This window comes from Tachysurus fulvidraco, chromosome 9 (assembly GCF_022655615.1).
Source record: "Tachysurus fulvidraco isolate hzauxx_2018 chromosome 9, HZAU_PFXX_2.0, whole genome shotgun sequence".
Taxonomy (NCBI): Eukaryota; Metazoa; Chordata; class Actinopteri; order Siluriformes; family Bagridae; genus Tachysurus; species Tachysurus fulvidraco.
The window spans coordinates 5,020,051-5,036,964 of NC_062526.1; the positions used below are offsets into that span (position 1 = coordinate 5,020,051).

Below are 16,914 nucleotides of genomic sequence, written 5' to 3' on the forward strand. Positions count from 1 at the left end.
AGGTTTGGTGTGTAAGATGTTCTGAGATGTTTTTTGGGTGGGAAGTCCAGTCCATCTGCTTTCCTCTGAGAGCTTCCATCAACAACCAGCTTTGACAAGCAAAAACATTGATCACTTGATGTTTTTTGTTTTTCATACCAACAAAGAAATTGATTTACAGTTATTTTTTCATTATTTTCACCAGTGTTCTACTTTTTTTTCGACCCTGTGAAACATCCATGATATTTTTAGACTGCATTAACATACCATACATATTTCAAACTATAACCCTCTTAATCCTGGAGCAGTTCTAAATCCACAGGACATTCCTTTCTTCTACGAGTCATATCATTAATTCATGAGCAGCGAAGTAGCTCCAAAAGTGCCAGTGATGTCACTTGAACATATTTGTCACAACTTTTGATGGAAAATTTACATCCCCAGGTCACCGTCCTATTTTTGGGTGGTGCCAGTGCAGCGAATCGTTCTCGAACCAGGGAAGCAATGTGCTTTTGATCCATGGCCCTAAAGAGTTCAGGTTCAGCTGCTTCAGGGCCTCATGAATAATCTCCAGTTCTGCCACCTTAATTAAACAGCTCTGCTCCTTCCTTCCATCCCAGCCGAAAATATCATGATTAATCACGTTGTCATCAGAGGCTATTACTGCAGAATTTAGTGCGACGCTGCAGGAGGGTCATCTATGACCGTGCTGTAATCCATCATGCTGAGCCTGTGCATGGTGTGTGTATGTGGATGTACATGGTGTGTGTGTGTATGTGATTGCTGAGTAAACAGTCATAAGGGTCTTCAGCAGGTGTCAGTAGGTCAGACGTGCAGCGTTTCAGACGAACACGTGGGACGGAGAGGGGAACAGAGTGGCTTTCTCACTTCCTGCCATTAATGCCCCCTCACTTTTCTATTCCTTCGCTTCATCCATCATTCCCAGATTACAGCTGCTAATGGGTTATGAAATGAAAGATGAGCTCAGGGTAGAGATGTGCAAACCCTTGCCAGGAAGCCTTATCTGTTGTCATTTACATGACATCCATATGGTCACATGATGCCTTGTCTCATGGTCAGCTATTAAATCATCCGTGTCGTCTCCAGCATGCGAGTCTGGCACAGTTATAGCTGTGTGGTTCAGGAAGCTGGAATGGAGTAAAAGAGAGCAGAGACACTTGCTAGAGTTGCCTTGGATTTCATCAGAGTCTTTTAATTCAAATCCTGTGCTAAGCAGCTAAGAGGGAATTTAGCTTCTAAAGAATTATGAGGTTAGTGATCGTGCTATTCACGTGTGATCGTGATTCCATATCTTCATATTTTTTTGTTTCACATATTTGGAAAAGGATCCCTGTGGAAATGTTTAAACAGCAGACCATTGTATCAGGGAGACGATTGTACTCAAAGCTGTTCATGTCATATAACTCCCATTTACTGTATATGTAATATAATTATATATATATATATATATATATATATATATATATATATATATATATATATATATATATATATATATATATATAATATATATACAATATATATTGTATATATATTGTATATATATATATATATATAAAATCAATCACTGTGAGTCTGACATGCCATGTATATATATACAGTATGTGTGTGTGTGTGTGTGTGTGTGTGTGTGTGTGTGTGTGTGTGTGTGTGTGTGTGTGTGTGTGTGTGTGTGTGCAAATTAGTGTGTGTCGTGAAGATGTATTATCCCTCAGACTTTGTCACTGGGGATAAATACATACAGTATACATACATACATACATACTTACACACATACATACATACATACATACATACATACATACATACATACATACATACATACATACATACACACATACATACATACATACATACATACATACATACATACATACATACATACACACATACATACATACACACATACATACATACATACATACATACATACATACATACATACATACACACATACATACACACTGTGAACTATATATATCTTGAATTCTTTACTATATTAATTCTCTATATTTCTCCTTATGTTTACCTTCTGTTCCATGTTTATGTTCTGTAAAGCTTCCCATTGTAAAAAGAACTATACAAATAAATTATCACAACAACAACAACAACAACAACAACAATAATAATAGTGTTTATTAATATTGTCATGATTTGTATTTTTTTATTATTTTATACATTTATTAGTAATAATAATAATAAATTGTATAAAATGTTATCTGTATTAAATAACTGTAATGTTTTATACAGTTAATTATTATTATTATTTTTTTAAACAAATTGAAACAAAATCGTAAACAGTTCATATGACTGAACAATAATAGGAGAAACAAAAAGTTTTTTTTCTTCCAAGATGAATGAATAAACTGACTCATTAAATGAAAATAATAATTACAATTATATTTATAATATAGAATTAAATTAAAATGAATTAAAATGAATTCCTTAAAAAGTAATAAAATGAAAGTCAATGCCATTAATAACATCTATATACAGGACAAAATGTTATAATATTACGAATACTAATACTAATGTTTCTACTTTTTTATATAGCTCAGCTAACTAAACAATAAATTAAAGTACACTTTAAAAAATGTAATTTTAAGAAATAGGAAAATAAACAAAAATAAATGTACAAAGACTGATATCTTGTCACAACCAAGGATGGAGGAGACAGACCTGTATGCAGGATAGCTTCAAATGAATGGGGTTTAATAAATAATGAAGACAAAGACATAAAAGACGATAACTGAAACAATACAAATGACGACACTTAACAATGACTAGACACGGCGAAGGGTAAACGTAACTAATGATTCCGTGCTGCCATCGACAACGCGGCTCACTTAAATATAAAAAGACAATGATGACACAATAAGGATCAGGTGTGGAGACAGGGAGGGGCACACGAAGGCGGGGCAGACACGTGACGAGGAAGGTAAACAAAGGCATGTGGCCAACAGTTCGGGCTGTCAAGTCAAGTCAAGTCAAGTCAAGAAGCTTTTTATTGTCATTTCAACCATATATAGCTGTTGCAGTACACAGTGAAATGAGACAACGTTTCTCCAGGATCAAGGTGCTACATAAAACAAAGACAGGGCTAAGGACATGTAAGTAGTCTTAGCCACATAGCCATAGCCACAAGTGCAACTGTGCAACCTGACATATCTTCAGTTATTGCTTCAATTGTTTTCCGTTTTTATGTACAAGATCCACAGCTGTGTTTGTCTGCAAACATTTTGTACCTTAACCATCCTAACTGAGTGCAATAAAGCCAATAAGGACTGAATATTCTTCTAAGTAGTTTAAATGAAATGAGGACAGAACAGGAGTTCTTATTATCACAATCTAATGGAAGTGCTAAGAAAATTCTGCTACCTGATTCATTATTCTTTTTAGAAATCTAGGCTTTATTGTTACCTCTGGTGTTGAGATTGTGTATGCATAACAAAAGACCTTTGAGTTTTTTAACACAAAGGTTTTAATTCCAACCTGAGTAGAAGTGACATACGGCTAAGTACGGTGACCCGTACTCAGAATTTGTTCTCTGCATTTAACCCATCCAAAGTGCACACACAGCAATGAACACACACACACAACCGTGAACACACACCCGGAAGTGGGCAGCCATTTATTTAACCTACAACCTTCGGGTTACAAGTCAGACTCTCTAACCATTAGGCCACGATTGCCCCAATCTTGGAAGCACAATCTTGGACATCTTGATACTGAAATACTTCACTATTTGGTCAAAGCATATTTATCTAACCTGTACGTGTAAGACAATGTTTCCTCACATGCACAGTCTGTTTTAGCGTCTCTCCTAGCGCCTGTTCTCTTATACGTGACCCGCTTACCAAGCGCACACCAGGAACACAGAATATTAACATAATATAATATCTCAGATCAGAAGAAGTGGGTCATAATCAAGCAGGAAGCAGAATTACTGTCTTGGATGTTAGTTGTCTTTACTCCATTAACAACCGTGTGTGTTTTAACAGACACAAAAAAACTGGACTTATTGTTTTTTAGTCAGTTGAAGCAGGATCCTGGGTTCAATGAGCTTTACTCCTCTTAACTTATACATCATCAGCATTAATTGATCCTGAATCGTATTTGTTAGAATCGTTTACCTACTTAAAGACTGGATAATACCTGCTTGTTTTTTTTTCTGGCATGCAGATACGGTACGCTAGCCGCTTGACAAAAAACGCACTGGCACCTTGAAATCCCTGTAAGCCTGAGAGATCATGAGATAAAGAGGAAGCTACGTTTTCAGAAGAGGGAATCCAGACTTGATTAAGTTACGCTAGATTTTACGCTGTCTGTTGCATTGTTCAATAAGTACACATTCATTTTGCAGGAAACTGAGAAACAGTAACATCAGGATCAGGAAATCACAACCAAAATCAAGCCGTTTGTCATTCTTCAATTATTCCAGTCCTCCTAATGGTTCTATTGAGAGACTCACAGCATGTGACTCTCTCTCTCTCTCTCTCTCTCTCTCTCTCTCTCTCTCTCTCTCTCTCTCTTTTACTCTCTAATTAGGTCCCCTCGGCATGTTTTCTTAGCTGAAAAACAGAAAAACTTCTTTCATATCATCAGGCTTTCGCTGGAGGATTATAAACTTGCCCTGAATGCTGTGATTCTTTCTTTTAATTAGTGCTTGTTTGCAGAGGTTGCTGGTGAAATGTAACCTCTCTGGATTATCAGATCACGGGTTACAAACTGTAAGTCTTACCACATTTTTGATTACTGTGCAACGTATCAGAAATGAAAACTTTTCCCAAATGGAATATCTTGTTTGTTCAATCAATCAATCGATCGATCGATTGATCGATCAATCAATCAATCAATCAATCAATCAATCAATCAATCAATCAATCAATCAATCAATCAATCAATCATACTAAATATAAATAAAAAAATACTATATCATTATTTATAAATGAATGAATGAATGAATGAATAAATAAAGAAATAAATACATACATACATACATACATACATACATACATACATACATACATAAATAAATAGATTTTTAATTCAGCCCTGCGATGTCCAGGGTGTATCCTGCCTTGATGCCCGATGACGACTGAGATAGACACAGGCTCCCCGTGACTCGAGAAGTTCGGATAAGCGGTAGAAAATGGAATGGAATGGAATTTTAATTCAGTAAATTAAAATAAGTAATCGAATAATCACTACAATTAATTGTTAATACAGTTATAATATCATTAATAACAACATTTTTAAAGAGGGAACACCCATACAGCTAATAATAATAAAAATAAAATGTAAAACAAAGACAAAAAGTAACAAAGAACAAGTGTACTTTTATAATTACGCTTATATTCAAAGAAAGTACGTAATAAAATGAAAAATCGGATATTTTTTAAAATCCTTAAAAAAGGTAACGGTAAGATGGTTTATTAAAGGAAAAAGCAACTAAACTAGATTAGGTCTTTATAAAAATGTTTCTTTGAGGAGCTTGACGTTCTTTTTCACACTTAAATAGGCGTGTCTTTAATCATTTTATTCTTTTTGTAATTGAGAAGTCATTAAATCAGTGATGCATTAATGTAACTTATGATCTCAGAGGAAGTTACTTGGTGACAGGGGCACCACTAAGGGGGGAAAAGTTAGGAGGATTCTAAGGGCCCACGCACATTTGGGGCCCCCAAAGGCTTGTATTTTTTGTGCGAAATGGGTGTGGTAGGGGGCCCAGTCTCATTTTCTTTCATAGGGCCCAAAATTGCTAGTGGCACCCCTGCTTGGTGATATATTTATATATATTTTAGCCTAAATGTTTTCTTGCTCTTGTCTGTTGTCTTTAAACAGTTAACAGAGCCACAGATGTGTGACGTGGCTCTCAGTCGAGACTCTGATGGTGTAGTGTGACGGATCTCGCTGACAGGCTGCGCTGCTGCTCCCTTTGCTGTATTGATCAGTTTCTTGTTAAACATTTAAAAATAGTCCCACAGGGAGACGGCGGGGGATCAATTTGTCCCATCTTACTGTGATTTCAGTTTGTGCTCCTGATCAAAACCACTGGGCAAATTTCTAGTATAGACTGTGTACAGATTGTGTTCAGACTGTGTGATATGCTTCAAATGAATTTCTCTTTTTCTTATTGCTAATGGAGCTGGGATATGATTCATCAATGGATTGTTCGCAAAAGTGGAACTAGATAATAATCGCATAAAAGTAGTAAAAGATCGACGGCCACCGATTGCACTGAATAGGTGTTTGTCTCTGGAATTCTTTACAGCCTGCTGGAACGTCTCACATTAATGTTGCTATTTCGGATATAACAAAGCCAAATAAGTTTACCATTAACAAATCTAGATCCAAAAAGTCAACAAAATGGTTATATCATAGTTAACAGTTTATTTAGTACAATAAAACATATTTATATCATAGACATCTGTACATATCTGCTCTTTTGTATAAGTGAGTAGACATTGGTGTGCAGTGCTCGGATTTTGGGACAGTAAGACTTAAAAAAAGAAAAGAAAAAAAAAACAGGAAATGACCCTTTTGCCATTTAAACAAACTTTTCATTAGTTGGAAAAAATGTTAACCCTATTTTCCTCTTGGGATTGAAATCAATGCTGTCAAGTCACACACACATGTTTATACTAAAACATTCTTTCTCGTTGCTCATGAAAACAAGATGAGGGGAAAAAATTCTCCAATTTGGTCACCAGCCAGTTCTCACCCACCACCTACATCTTTTCCATCATACAACAGCTTCCAAAAGAGAAAGGCTAAAGACTAATGCGAGTCCTCTGAGACGTGTAAAGCCATCCAGACATTTCAAACTGGTGCTCCTGCAAGGCAACATAACATATTCTGAGGAAACTGCTGTCCGCCCTCTTCCGCATACATGACAGACTCAAAGTTTTAGAAGGTGTTGTTTAATGTTGAGCTTTTATAAATATTATCATAGCACAATCATGCTGCAAGACGAGGTTATTTTAGATTCCTGTGTGGTGTTTAATCTTAAACCTGATAATGCCACATCCACTTTAGGCATCTATACTGTATATTTAGCTGTCCTGTATGTCAATTTTCAAATTAGTGTTGCTAATGCTAAAATATTGATGGGAATATTACATTTTCTCTAATGCACCTCTAATAAAATCTTTAAATCCACCTCTGATCTTTATTCATTAAATCTAACCATGCAAATTCTAATCCTCCATTTTTTGGAACCCAAGGAAAGAGACACACTGGGGCGAGGCATTACAGGGCTCACACAAACACACTACAGACAATTTAGAGACCAATCAGCCTACAGACACATAACTTTGGACCCATAGTACTCAGAGTAAACCCCAGTGCTTCAAATATAGAAAATGCAAAACCACCGACCCCAGAGGTCAACAACTACTAAGTCACCATGTTCCTGCTACTAAATCACCAAACAATAAGCAGCTCTAGCCTGAGTTACTCCTGATAGCAAAGAAGTCGTTTTCTCCGGCCGTAGCACAGATCTCATCTGTAAGTGCTGCTGTGCGAGCTGCTCCTGCAGGTCTCTAGGGTCCTTGATGAATAACGATGGGATGTAGAGGAGCAGGGAGGAGGCCTAATGGGGGGATGAATGCTGCAGAATATTAGCCAGACCTCACCACTCCCACACATAATTTACTTACACTTGTACACTAGAACCTTGGGTCAGTATTAAAATCACTCTGTTTTTTTTTTTATTCTTTCTTTTTTTTTTTTTTTTGCTTGCGCTCTGCTTTTCATCAGAGGAAAAGTAGCTTTCGATGGCACTATTTTTTTCCTAGCTCTCTTTCTGGTCCTTATTTCTCAATTAGAATAATGTCGAAATGTTCACTTCCTGTGACCAGGAAAGCTCACTCAAGCGTTACCAACCTTAAGCTAAATGATGTTACAAAGCTGTTCCATTAGCTATTTGATAAAGACTCTATCTGGTGATCAGATAGATGGGAGATAATGGCAAGAAATTACACTGTGCCTGTAAAATATTAATAGCACAACAAACCTGCAGTCACTTCTACCACATAAAGCATATGGTTTAAAGAATGTATGGTGTGTGTCGTAGCTTTAACAGCACTATAAACCTCATTATTATTAGTACTGAGGGAAAAAAATAATCTATAATTATGTCTGGATAGTGGAGTGACTCAATGATCTAAAGGCTCTCAGGAGCAGAGGGAGGATTTGATTATTTAAAGGAGACTGTGCTGAACTGTGCTGTATTTCTGGCTTCGCTCATTGGTTTCTGTGAGCTTGATCTCTTGTGTAGACAAATGTACAGAGAGGATGGAAGGAGGGAAGTGAACGAGGGAGCGTACATGAACCGCAAGAGGTCATGAACCGCGAGAGGCAGTCCGGCATCTCTATAACTATTTCCTGCACTTTTTCAGCTCTGTTGTTCTCCCATAATGTGCTGAGTAAAATGAATTATGAGGAAATGCTCTATGGAAATGAGGAAAGTTACATTTTGACATTTAACAATTGTGACATATTTGGTTTTGTTAAAAAAGTTATTTATTTATTTATTATTTTATTTTACAATTCTGTCAGATATCCCTTAAATATTAAATACTTTTTAAGTATTTAAAGTTCATGCTTAAAATAATTACAAACAGAATTAAAAAAAAAATGTAAACGATCTTTAAATATATATATTTTTTTACAAATATAAAAAAAGCGTTCAAGATTTCAAATATGTATTAAATATTTTCAGTTTGGGATCAAAATAAATAATGAATAATTTAAAAATACTTTTTAATATCTACTATCCTGCCCCATTTTTTTACTTTAACTGCCCATCTTAGAGCCAGAACATAAAGCTAAAACATATGGAAGGGAAAGTTTAGGGTCATGGACAACAAAATCAATAAACAACAAAAACATAAATTAAAACAATTTAAAAATAAGATTTTCTCATTTTCGCAAAAGATCTTAGCATTTCTATATTTTAAGAATCACACCTAAGCATTTTTCTTTAAACATTTTAAACAAGTGGCACAAATGAACGATTTAATGAACGAATTACATTATAATGTGCATTGTGTTCTTTTAATTTTTCACAATTAGAACAGACATTAATAAAAACAACAGTACACACTTTAGCAAAGTAGCAATTTTTATTTAGAAATGCTGATTTTGGATTAGAAGTTTCATTTTCTTTGACTTATTAAATCAACAGAATAAATTGATATTGAATAAACAACAACAACAACAACACAAAAAACAATCTTTAAACATTTTAAATAAACAGAAAGTAGAATCAAATTGTTCCGAATTTTCACATTTCAGAATCAAACACAAATCACAGATAAACTTTCACTGAAACTTTCCTTCGCAATTTAAACAACAATTATCATAATGATATCCATGCTGAGATTAGCGTTAGCATTATTAGTGTAATTCTGTGTAGAAGTCATTGGTTGGGCAGGGATTAGCATGTTGCATGGTTCACACATTCTGTTCCTTTTCTTACTTACTCGACTATTTCTGAGCTTGAGAAGCTAAAGGTCTGCTAATTTCTCAGCTCTTCTCTGAGTCCCACAATCCCCCAGAGAACAGCAGAGCAGGAGCCTAAAGCCCAAAAGAGATCAGTTTAAGAGCCATTATGAGGATCATCACTGCAAAAAAACCCCGTCTCATTTCCTGAATCCTTTAGATCTGTGGATTGAGTTTGAGGTGAAAGATCTTCTGGTGCTTCTGCTGACCAGGGTGGGTTTGAGAGTTGGTATGGCTTTTACACGATGTGAAAGCCACAGGATTTTGCTTTGCTGTCACTTTTCTTTATCTTTAGTTGGATTATATTGGAAATTGTGGCTTCTGTTTGAGATGAAATTGGAGACTCTATTGATTTTTCACCACTGTTTATATTCTATCTCAAACTCATCCATCGTTTTAGATGGTTTTTACTTCCCGACGTTACATTTGTGCACCAACATAAGCACAAGAGCATCATCTCCAAGCAATCATCTCTAATTTACATCATACAGGATTAAGTAAGGAATAAACCATGATGTGGCAATTTGTTTATGGAAAAATAATCAGTAAACTATGGCCATGTAACAGCACGTCCTGTAGTGCTTTATTCCTTTTACACCACAGGAACCCTTTAACATTTACGACGTATTTATTATTTAAATATACTTCTACTTTCTTCTGAATTTAGAAGTTATTAAGACATAAAAGTCCCCAGCTTGTTTTGCTTACAAGAAACAATAGTGTCATCTACTGTAACAAATTGAATGATTTTGAATGATGAATATAAATATAAATATAAATGATATAACGAAAGAAGATCTTTATTGATAGATAAGATACCCATGAGTCAGGCATATGGTAGCCTAGTGTTTAAGGTGCTGGGCTACCAATCAGAAGGTTGTGAGTTTGGTACCAGGTCCACCAAGCTGCCACAGTTGGGCCCCTGAGCAAGGCCCTTAACCCACAATTGGATAAGGGCGTCTGCCAAATGATGTAAATGTACCTGTCTCAGGTATTTTTTTCCTCACCACCGACACCTCTGTCTTGCTGATTAGGTATAAATATAGATATTTAAAGTGTATATCTTAAATTTCTATATTTCTGTAAAACTGCTTTGTGACACTGTTAAATGAGAATCGAATTTGTTTGCTAATAAATAAAAAACATATATTGTGTTATTTTTTCTTTAATGCTTTTCTTTAATTTCACAAGTGTCTAGCTAAGACTCAGCCACGCTTATTACATTCGATTAGCGTATTTTGGAGTCGGATTTTCATTAAGAGCAAAGCTAACATGTTTTAAAGTCAATTAAATGCATTAGGCTGAAAGGTTCTGAATCAAAAATGAACTGCAATATATTTGCTAGGAATATTTTTGCATTATTTTCAGATGTTCTAGTTCAACAGTGTAGCAACGTCAAAATAAATGTCCTTTTTGTCCGCTGTAATGCATTTCTGATTCTCGTGTCTGTTTCATATGCATGCGATGGCAAGTAAATATTAATGGATGAAAATATATTCATGGAAAAGACAAAACAAAATCTCTCCCTTGTTACCATATTAAGATTACGGCTTGAAAGTGGTGGTCTGGTTACCGTAGAAACAGGAGGATGGGGAGGATGGAAAAACGGCATACTTTTATAGGTTATCTTTTTGACTGATAAAACCTTAGCGATGGCAGTACATGCTCTAATCACATCTCGTCTAGACTATTGTAACTCTCTATACTGTGGTGTTGTCAAAACTCAAATTAACCGTTTACAATTAGTTCAAAATGCTGCTGCAAGATTTCTTTTAAAAAAAGCGTAAAAGCGATCACATTACCGCTCTTCTGAGGACTCTTCACTGGTTGCCTATTGATTACAGAATTCGTTTTAAAATACTTTTATTTGTTTTTAAGTCCTTGCATAATCAAGCTCCTATTTATTTATCTGAATTATTACATCCTTACTCTCCTTCCAGAAGCCTAAGATCAGGCAACCAGAACCTCCTCACTGTTCTCTTTTCAAGACTCAAGCGTAGAGGGGATCGAGCTTTTTCAGTGATTGGGCCACAGTTTTGGAATGATTTGCCAATAGAATTAAGATTAGAACCCTCTCTGTCCATCTTTAAGTCCCTTTTAAAAACATATCTCTTTTCCTCGGCATATCTATAGTTTTCCTTTTCATCTTCTTCTTATTGTTTTCTACAGTAATTGTTCTATTATTGCTTGTTTTAGTGTGTATTATTGTATTGTTTAATTCTATTTTGCTTTTTATTATTATCTCTTGTCTTAGTATCATTTTTTTTTCCTGTGTATTTTTACTAACACTCTTTTATTGTACAGCACTTTGGTCAGTCCTGTGGCTGTTTTAAATGTGCTTTATAAATAAAGTGAACTTGAACTTGAACTAGCAAAAAAAGTGCAAGTCTGCAATATTGTGTCTTACATATCGTGGTGTTAATTAGGTCATAATCGATGAAACGATAATAGTGCTGAGTTACAGCAAGCAAATGTTTGGCTTAGTTTAGGGGAAGCTCTGCTCACTGTTAAGAAATTAAGAGATTGCACACTCCATCATTCCTCTCTGATCCGGTTGAACTGGAACGAGGGATTGTGCTGTAAAACAATTAAACCAAGCCCTTTTGGAAGACTACTTCTACAGGAGCAAAGAGATTCTCTAAAATGAACTTCGCTGTTATTAAACCACGGTGAATGTTAAAAGGAGAGATTGATCACCACTAAGTGATTCTATGCTTTAACGTTTGTTTTCTCTCCGATGCAGGCCAACGATGCCTCAGGGAACACCTGGAACTGGCTGTACTTCATCCCCCTCATCATCATTGGCTCCTTCTTCATGCTGAACCTGGTTCTGGGAGTGCTATCAGGGTGAGAGTTCATACCACATCATTACATTAAAGGTTCATTACACAGCTGTCGGGTTTTATTAATGTATGTCTCAGTTTGAATAATCTACATTTTTTTTGCTCTCTATATAAGATAATTAAATAATTGGGTGTATCACTCATCATATTTATTTTGCAAACAAAGGTAAGCCAAATAAATAACAACCAAGTAAGTACTGACATAAATGTGACATGATGTGATCAATTTCATCTCCGTCGGTGACGCTGACACTGTTCTCGCCATCTTCTCATGATAAATAATAAGGTCAGTTCTCTAAAACAGCAGGTCCTATCCGGTGTTCCTGGTATTCAGTCGGTTAGTACCAAAACAAAAGTGGTTGAACAGTGAACTGGCAAACGGACCATAGGCACCTGAGAATCATCGTCTGGTCCGATCTGACAGAAGTGTGACAGATTGCCAAAAAAGTTCAAGTTCATGCAGTCAGAGAGCCCATGCTGAAACCTGTAGATCACCAACAGCACCTACGGTAGGTGTGTGAGAATAGGAACTGAACCATGGAGCGATGGAAGAAGGTCTGGTCTGATGAGTCATGTTTTCTTTCACATCATGTGGTGTGTGCATTGCTTACATGAGGAAGAGGTGAAACCAGGATGGGAAGACAGCAAGCCGGTGGTGGGTAATGTGATGCTCTGGGCAATAATCTGCTGGGAAACATTGGGTCATTGCATTCATCTGGATTCTACATTAACATTTATCACCAACTTAAACATTGTTGTAGGGCAGAGTTTCATGACAACTGTGTTTTCTAATGGCATGACATCTTTCAGAAGGATAATACTTCCTGAAATAATCCTTCTGGTTTCTGGAACATGACAAAGGTGTTGACTTGGCCTCCAAAGTCCCCAGATGTCAATCTAATTGAGCATCTGTGGGATGTGCTGGACAAACTGTTCTAATCTTTACAGGATAATGTCTTGGTCCCGATACCACAGCACACCTTCAGAGGTCTAGCTGAGTCCACACGTGTCACAAGCTGTTTTTGTGGCACTTGTTGGATCTACACAACATTAGGCAGGGGGTTTGAATGTCATAGCTGATTGGTGTACATTGTAATGTAAATATGAAAGATCTATTAACCTGTAGCCTGTGCATGAAAAGTGCAATTGTGGTATTAAGTGCAGTAAAGGGTGCATTGTGCTTGACAATGTGATTAGGCAGCGGTGTTATGTCAAGGCAATGTTACTTACAATTAGATTTGTCTTCCATCAGTCGTGATGTGGCCTAAAGGCCCAGACAGATGCTATACCTCCTCCCTCCAACACTCCCTCTCTTTTGCTCTGTCTCTCTCTGTGACTCTTTCCATCTCTCAATCTGTTTCTTACCTACCCACACACACACACACACACACACACACACACACACACACACACACACACACACACACACACACACACACACACACACAGAGGCTTAATGGAGGATAGCTCGATGAGTGCTCTGTGGTGCTGCTGCTACCAGAGAGTTAAATTTATGACTTCTCGGAAAGCGAATCTCATTTTCAGCCTTCTATCACCAAACAGCTCCTCCACTCTGCACCACGGTGACACTGTGGCATCGTAAACCCTTCTTTCTTTCTTTCTTTCTTTCTTACTTTCTTTCTTTCTAGATTTACATCTGTTTATTATTTTCAATTATTTTCTTTCTTTCAAATACCTGGATGTTGTTGCATTATTAAGAAGGGCCTGTCCCTGGTTCCCTTTCTCTTTCTCTCTGGTAGACATGTGCAGCCCCTGGGCTGATGGGCAGAGGGGGAGTTGTCGAGTAGTCAGGGAGTTCCTGCTCACTCTCTTTTTCTTGCTCACACTCCATCTGTTTTGGTCTTTTTGCTGCACACTAACACTCGATGCCTTACTTGGGTCTCTCTTTCGCTAAATTAATTCCATGCATCTCTCTTTCGCTCTCTTTGTCTTTCTCTCTCCTTTGCTTGCCCTTTCCTATCAGTTCAACATGCTCTTGGACCTTATGGCATGGAATTCACTTATTTAGACCAGCTTTTAGAGCTCCAGGTGTCAGAGCTCTTGCTTTTGAAGACACTCTTCTCCACAGAGATTATTTTCATGCTGTGGTTCCTATCCGAGCTGCTCTCACATCACAGCGTCACAGTGTTGCGTTTTGTTTATGTGCGTTTGTTTGCCTGTGTTTGAGTGAGACAGTAAGAGGGCAAAGAGAGTCTATGGGTCTATGTGGTGAAAGAAAGAGTTTGTGTGAAAATCAAGCTGCGTTCATTCGGCCATGTGGTATCGTGTGTACGTTCCTCATGTGTAACATCCTGTTTGCAGCTTTCAACAATCAATTTGTCAGCAGTTTGCCATTAGTTAAACGTATAATAAAGTTATGTCAGCTTTCACATTATCCAGGGTCAGCACTTCATGGCTCTGTATTTTATTCTTTGCTTATAAATGTGTTTTAAAGGACTATGCGGGTACACTGTAAAAAAAAAAGTGTTGATGTAGAAACTCAGGGCACAAACAGTTCATGCTGTGTGTCACATGGAAATATTATGTGATATCGGAAGCTTCTGTCCCACTGATGAACCTTCTGTCCCAATGATTGGCATCACATCTGGTAACGTTATCGGTCTGATTTTTCACACAGGCATCGTGAAAGAATTTTTTGGCCATGAATTGAGATCGGCGGTCTTAGAATGCATAATGTGATGTGTTACCTGGCGATGAGTTCTGGCAATGTCAGAAATGATTTATTAAAGTCTCGGCCTGTGACCACGGAGACGGCGCTGGTCTGCAAGACGCAGATGGGAAGACGGTACTGTATAGCCTGACGAGGGTCCTGAAATCAAATGTATATTAATTTTCCTATTTTTATTTTTATTTTAGCGCGGAATCATTAGTTACGTTTACCCTTCGTCATGTCTAGTCGTTGTTAAGTGTCGTCATTTGTATTGTTTCAGTTATCGTCTTTTAGGTCTTTGTCTTCATTATTTATTAAACCCCATTCATTTGAAGCTATCCTGCATACGGGTCTGTCTCCTCCCTCCTCTGGTTGTGACAATTTGCTCACGTGTCAGTTCCCTTCGACTTTCCAGCTTTTGTTTATCATACAACTGTGAGCTACAAGCTTGGAGGGTGATGTCTAACACAACACATGTTTCCTCCAAGACGTGTAAAACGATGCCCATGTTGCAAACACACCCTTGAAGGAAAGCGCTATCTTCGCTATCTACAGTCTTCCTGGTAAATGAGCTGTAAAATACAACCAATTGTCTGCTGAAAAAATACAAACAATCGAGTCCAGTGTTAATTACATAGATTAATAGAACATTACAACGGTTCATGACTGTCTACCTTACGGTAAGGTTCAAATGTTCTTTATGAAAAAAATAGCCTTATTGTTCCACAAAACCTTATTGTCATCTTTTCTCATCTTGTTTCAGTCTTCTTGTATCCAGGCATAAAACACTGTTACTATACCGAGGGCTTTCTTCTTGTGTGACACCGTTTCGGAGAACACGCTGTTCAAAACATTACTGCGCCCATCTATCCTCGAACAGTCAAAACCCAGCGTTAGTCTGATGCTTATTTTGTCTGATGTTACAGACATAACACAACACATAGTCTTGTGTTTGGTCCCTTGTGTTGTATTTTACTTTTACTTTGATCTTCAGTTACGCACTCAGACTTGCAGGCTCTCTCGGTTGCCATGGCAACTGGGGTGTGTCTCTTTGTGCCTGTGTGTGTGTGTGTGTGTGTGTGTGTGTGTGTGTTTATATCCGCATGCAATGGCAGCTGTATAGTTGTGCACAATGATACAGACAAATTTACAGCCACATGCAGAGTAAAGAGAGATAAAGTTATAAGAGGAAGATGACAGAAAAGGGATTAAACATGACGGTTTCCGACATCAGCCGTGCGGTTCTGTTTGAAGTGCCGACATGTTTACGTGTTTATTCCATCGTCACCATGATATATGATGTGGATTGTCCTCGTGCAGCTGTTTTGATCTATCATTTAATCTGATTTATATCGTCACGTACGTGTGTTAGTATCAGAAGGTCGATCGAGTTTAATTAGCTTAATTAGCAGAGTGGAAGCTAAATTCAGGACCTGCAATCTGACATGGCAAAACGTACAGTTAAAGACATCGATTTTTTTTAGTCCAGTGTCAAGTTTGCAGGGATTTTTTTATGTAAATGTGCTGAGTTGTTAAATTGTGTTCTTACAATGTTGATTCGAAAGCATTTTACTGCTGAAGGAAGATTGATCAAATACTCCTGAGGATTAGAAACTACAGAGGCGCCGATATAAAAGGTCATTACAGTATGTACAGTAGCTGTTCATTTTCAACCAAGAAAAGGATCAAATATTTTTAAAATACAGCCCCATCTTATACTGTGGATAAAGAGTTGTATGTTAAATAGGGCAGTGGTGGCTCAAGTGGTTAAGGCTCTGGGTTGTTGATCAGAGGAACAGGGTTCAAGCCCCAGCACCTGTTGGGCCCTTGAGCAAGGCCCTTAACACTCTCTGCTCCAGTGGTGCTGTATCATAACTGACCCTGTGCTCTGAC

At 37.2% G+C, this 16,914-nt stretch overlaps 1 protein-coding gene across 19 annotated transcripts in view; it reads left to right on the forward strand.

The window, feature by feature from the left end:
- Positions 1-16,914, forward strand: part of cacna1ba (calcium channel, voltage-dependent, N type, alpha 1B subunit, a) — a 129,602-nt gene that overhangs the window by 38,331 nt on the left and 74,357 nt on the right. For all 19 annotated transcript variants that reach the window (XM_047818817.1, XM_047818820.1, XM_047818816.1 and 16 more), the window contains exon 7: positions 12,251-12,354. In XM_047818817.1, the coding sequence (XP_047674773.1) occupies positions 12,251-12,354 (104 nt within the window). The remainder of the gene's footprint in view (positions 1-12,250; positions 12,355-16,914) is intronic.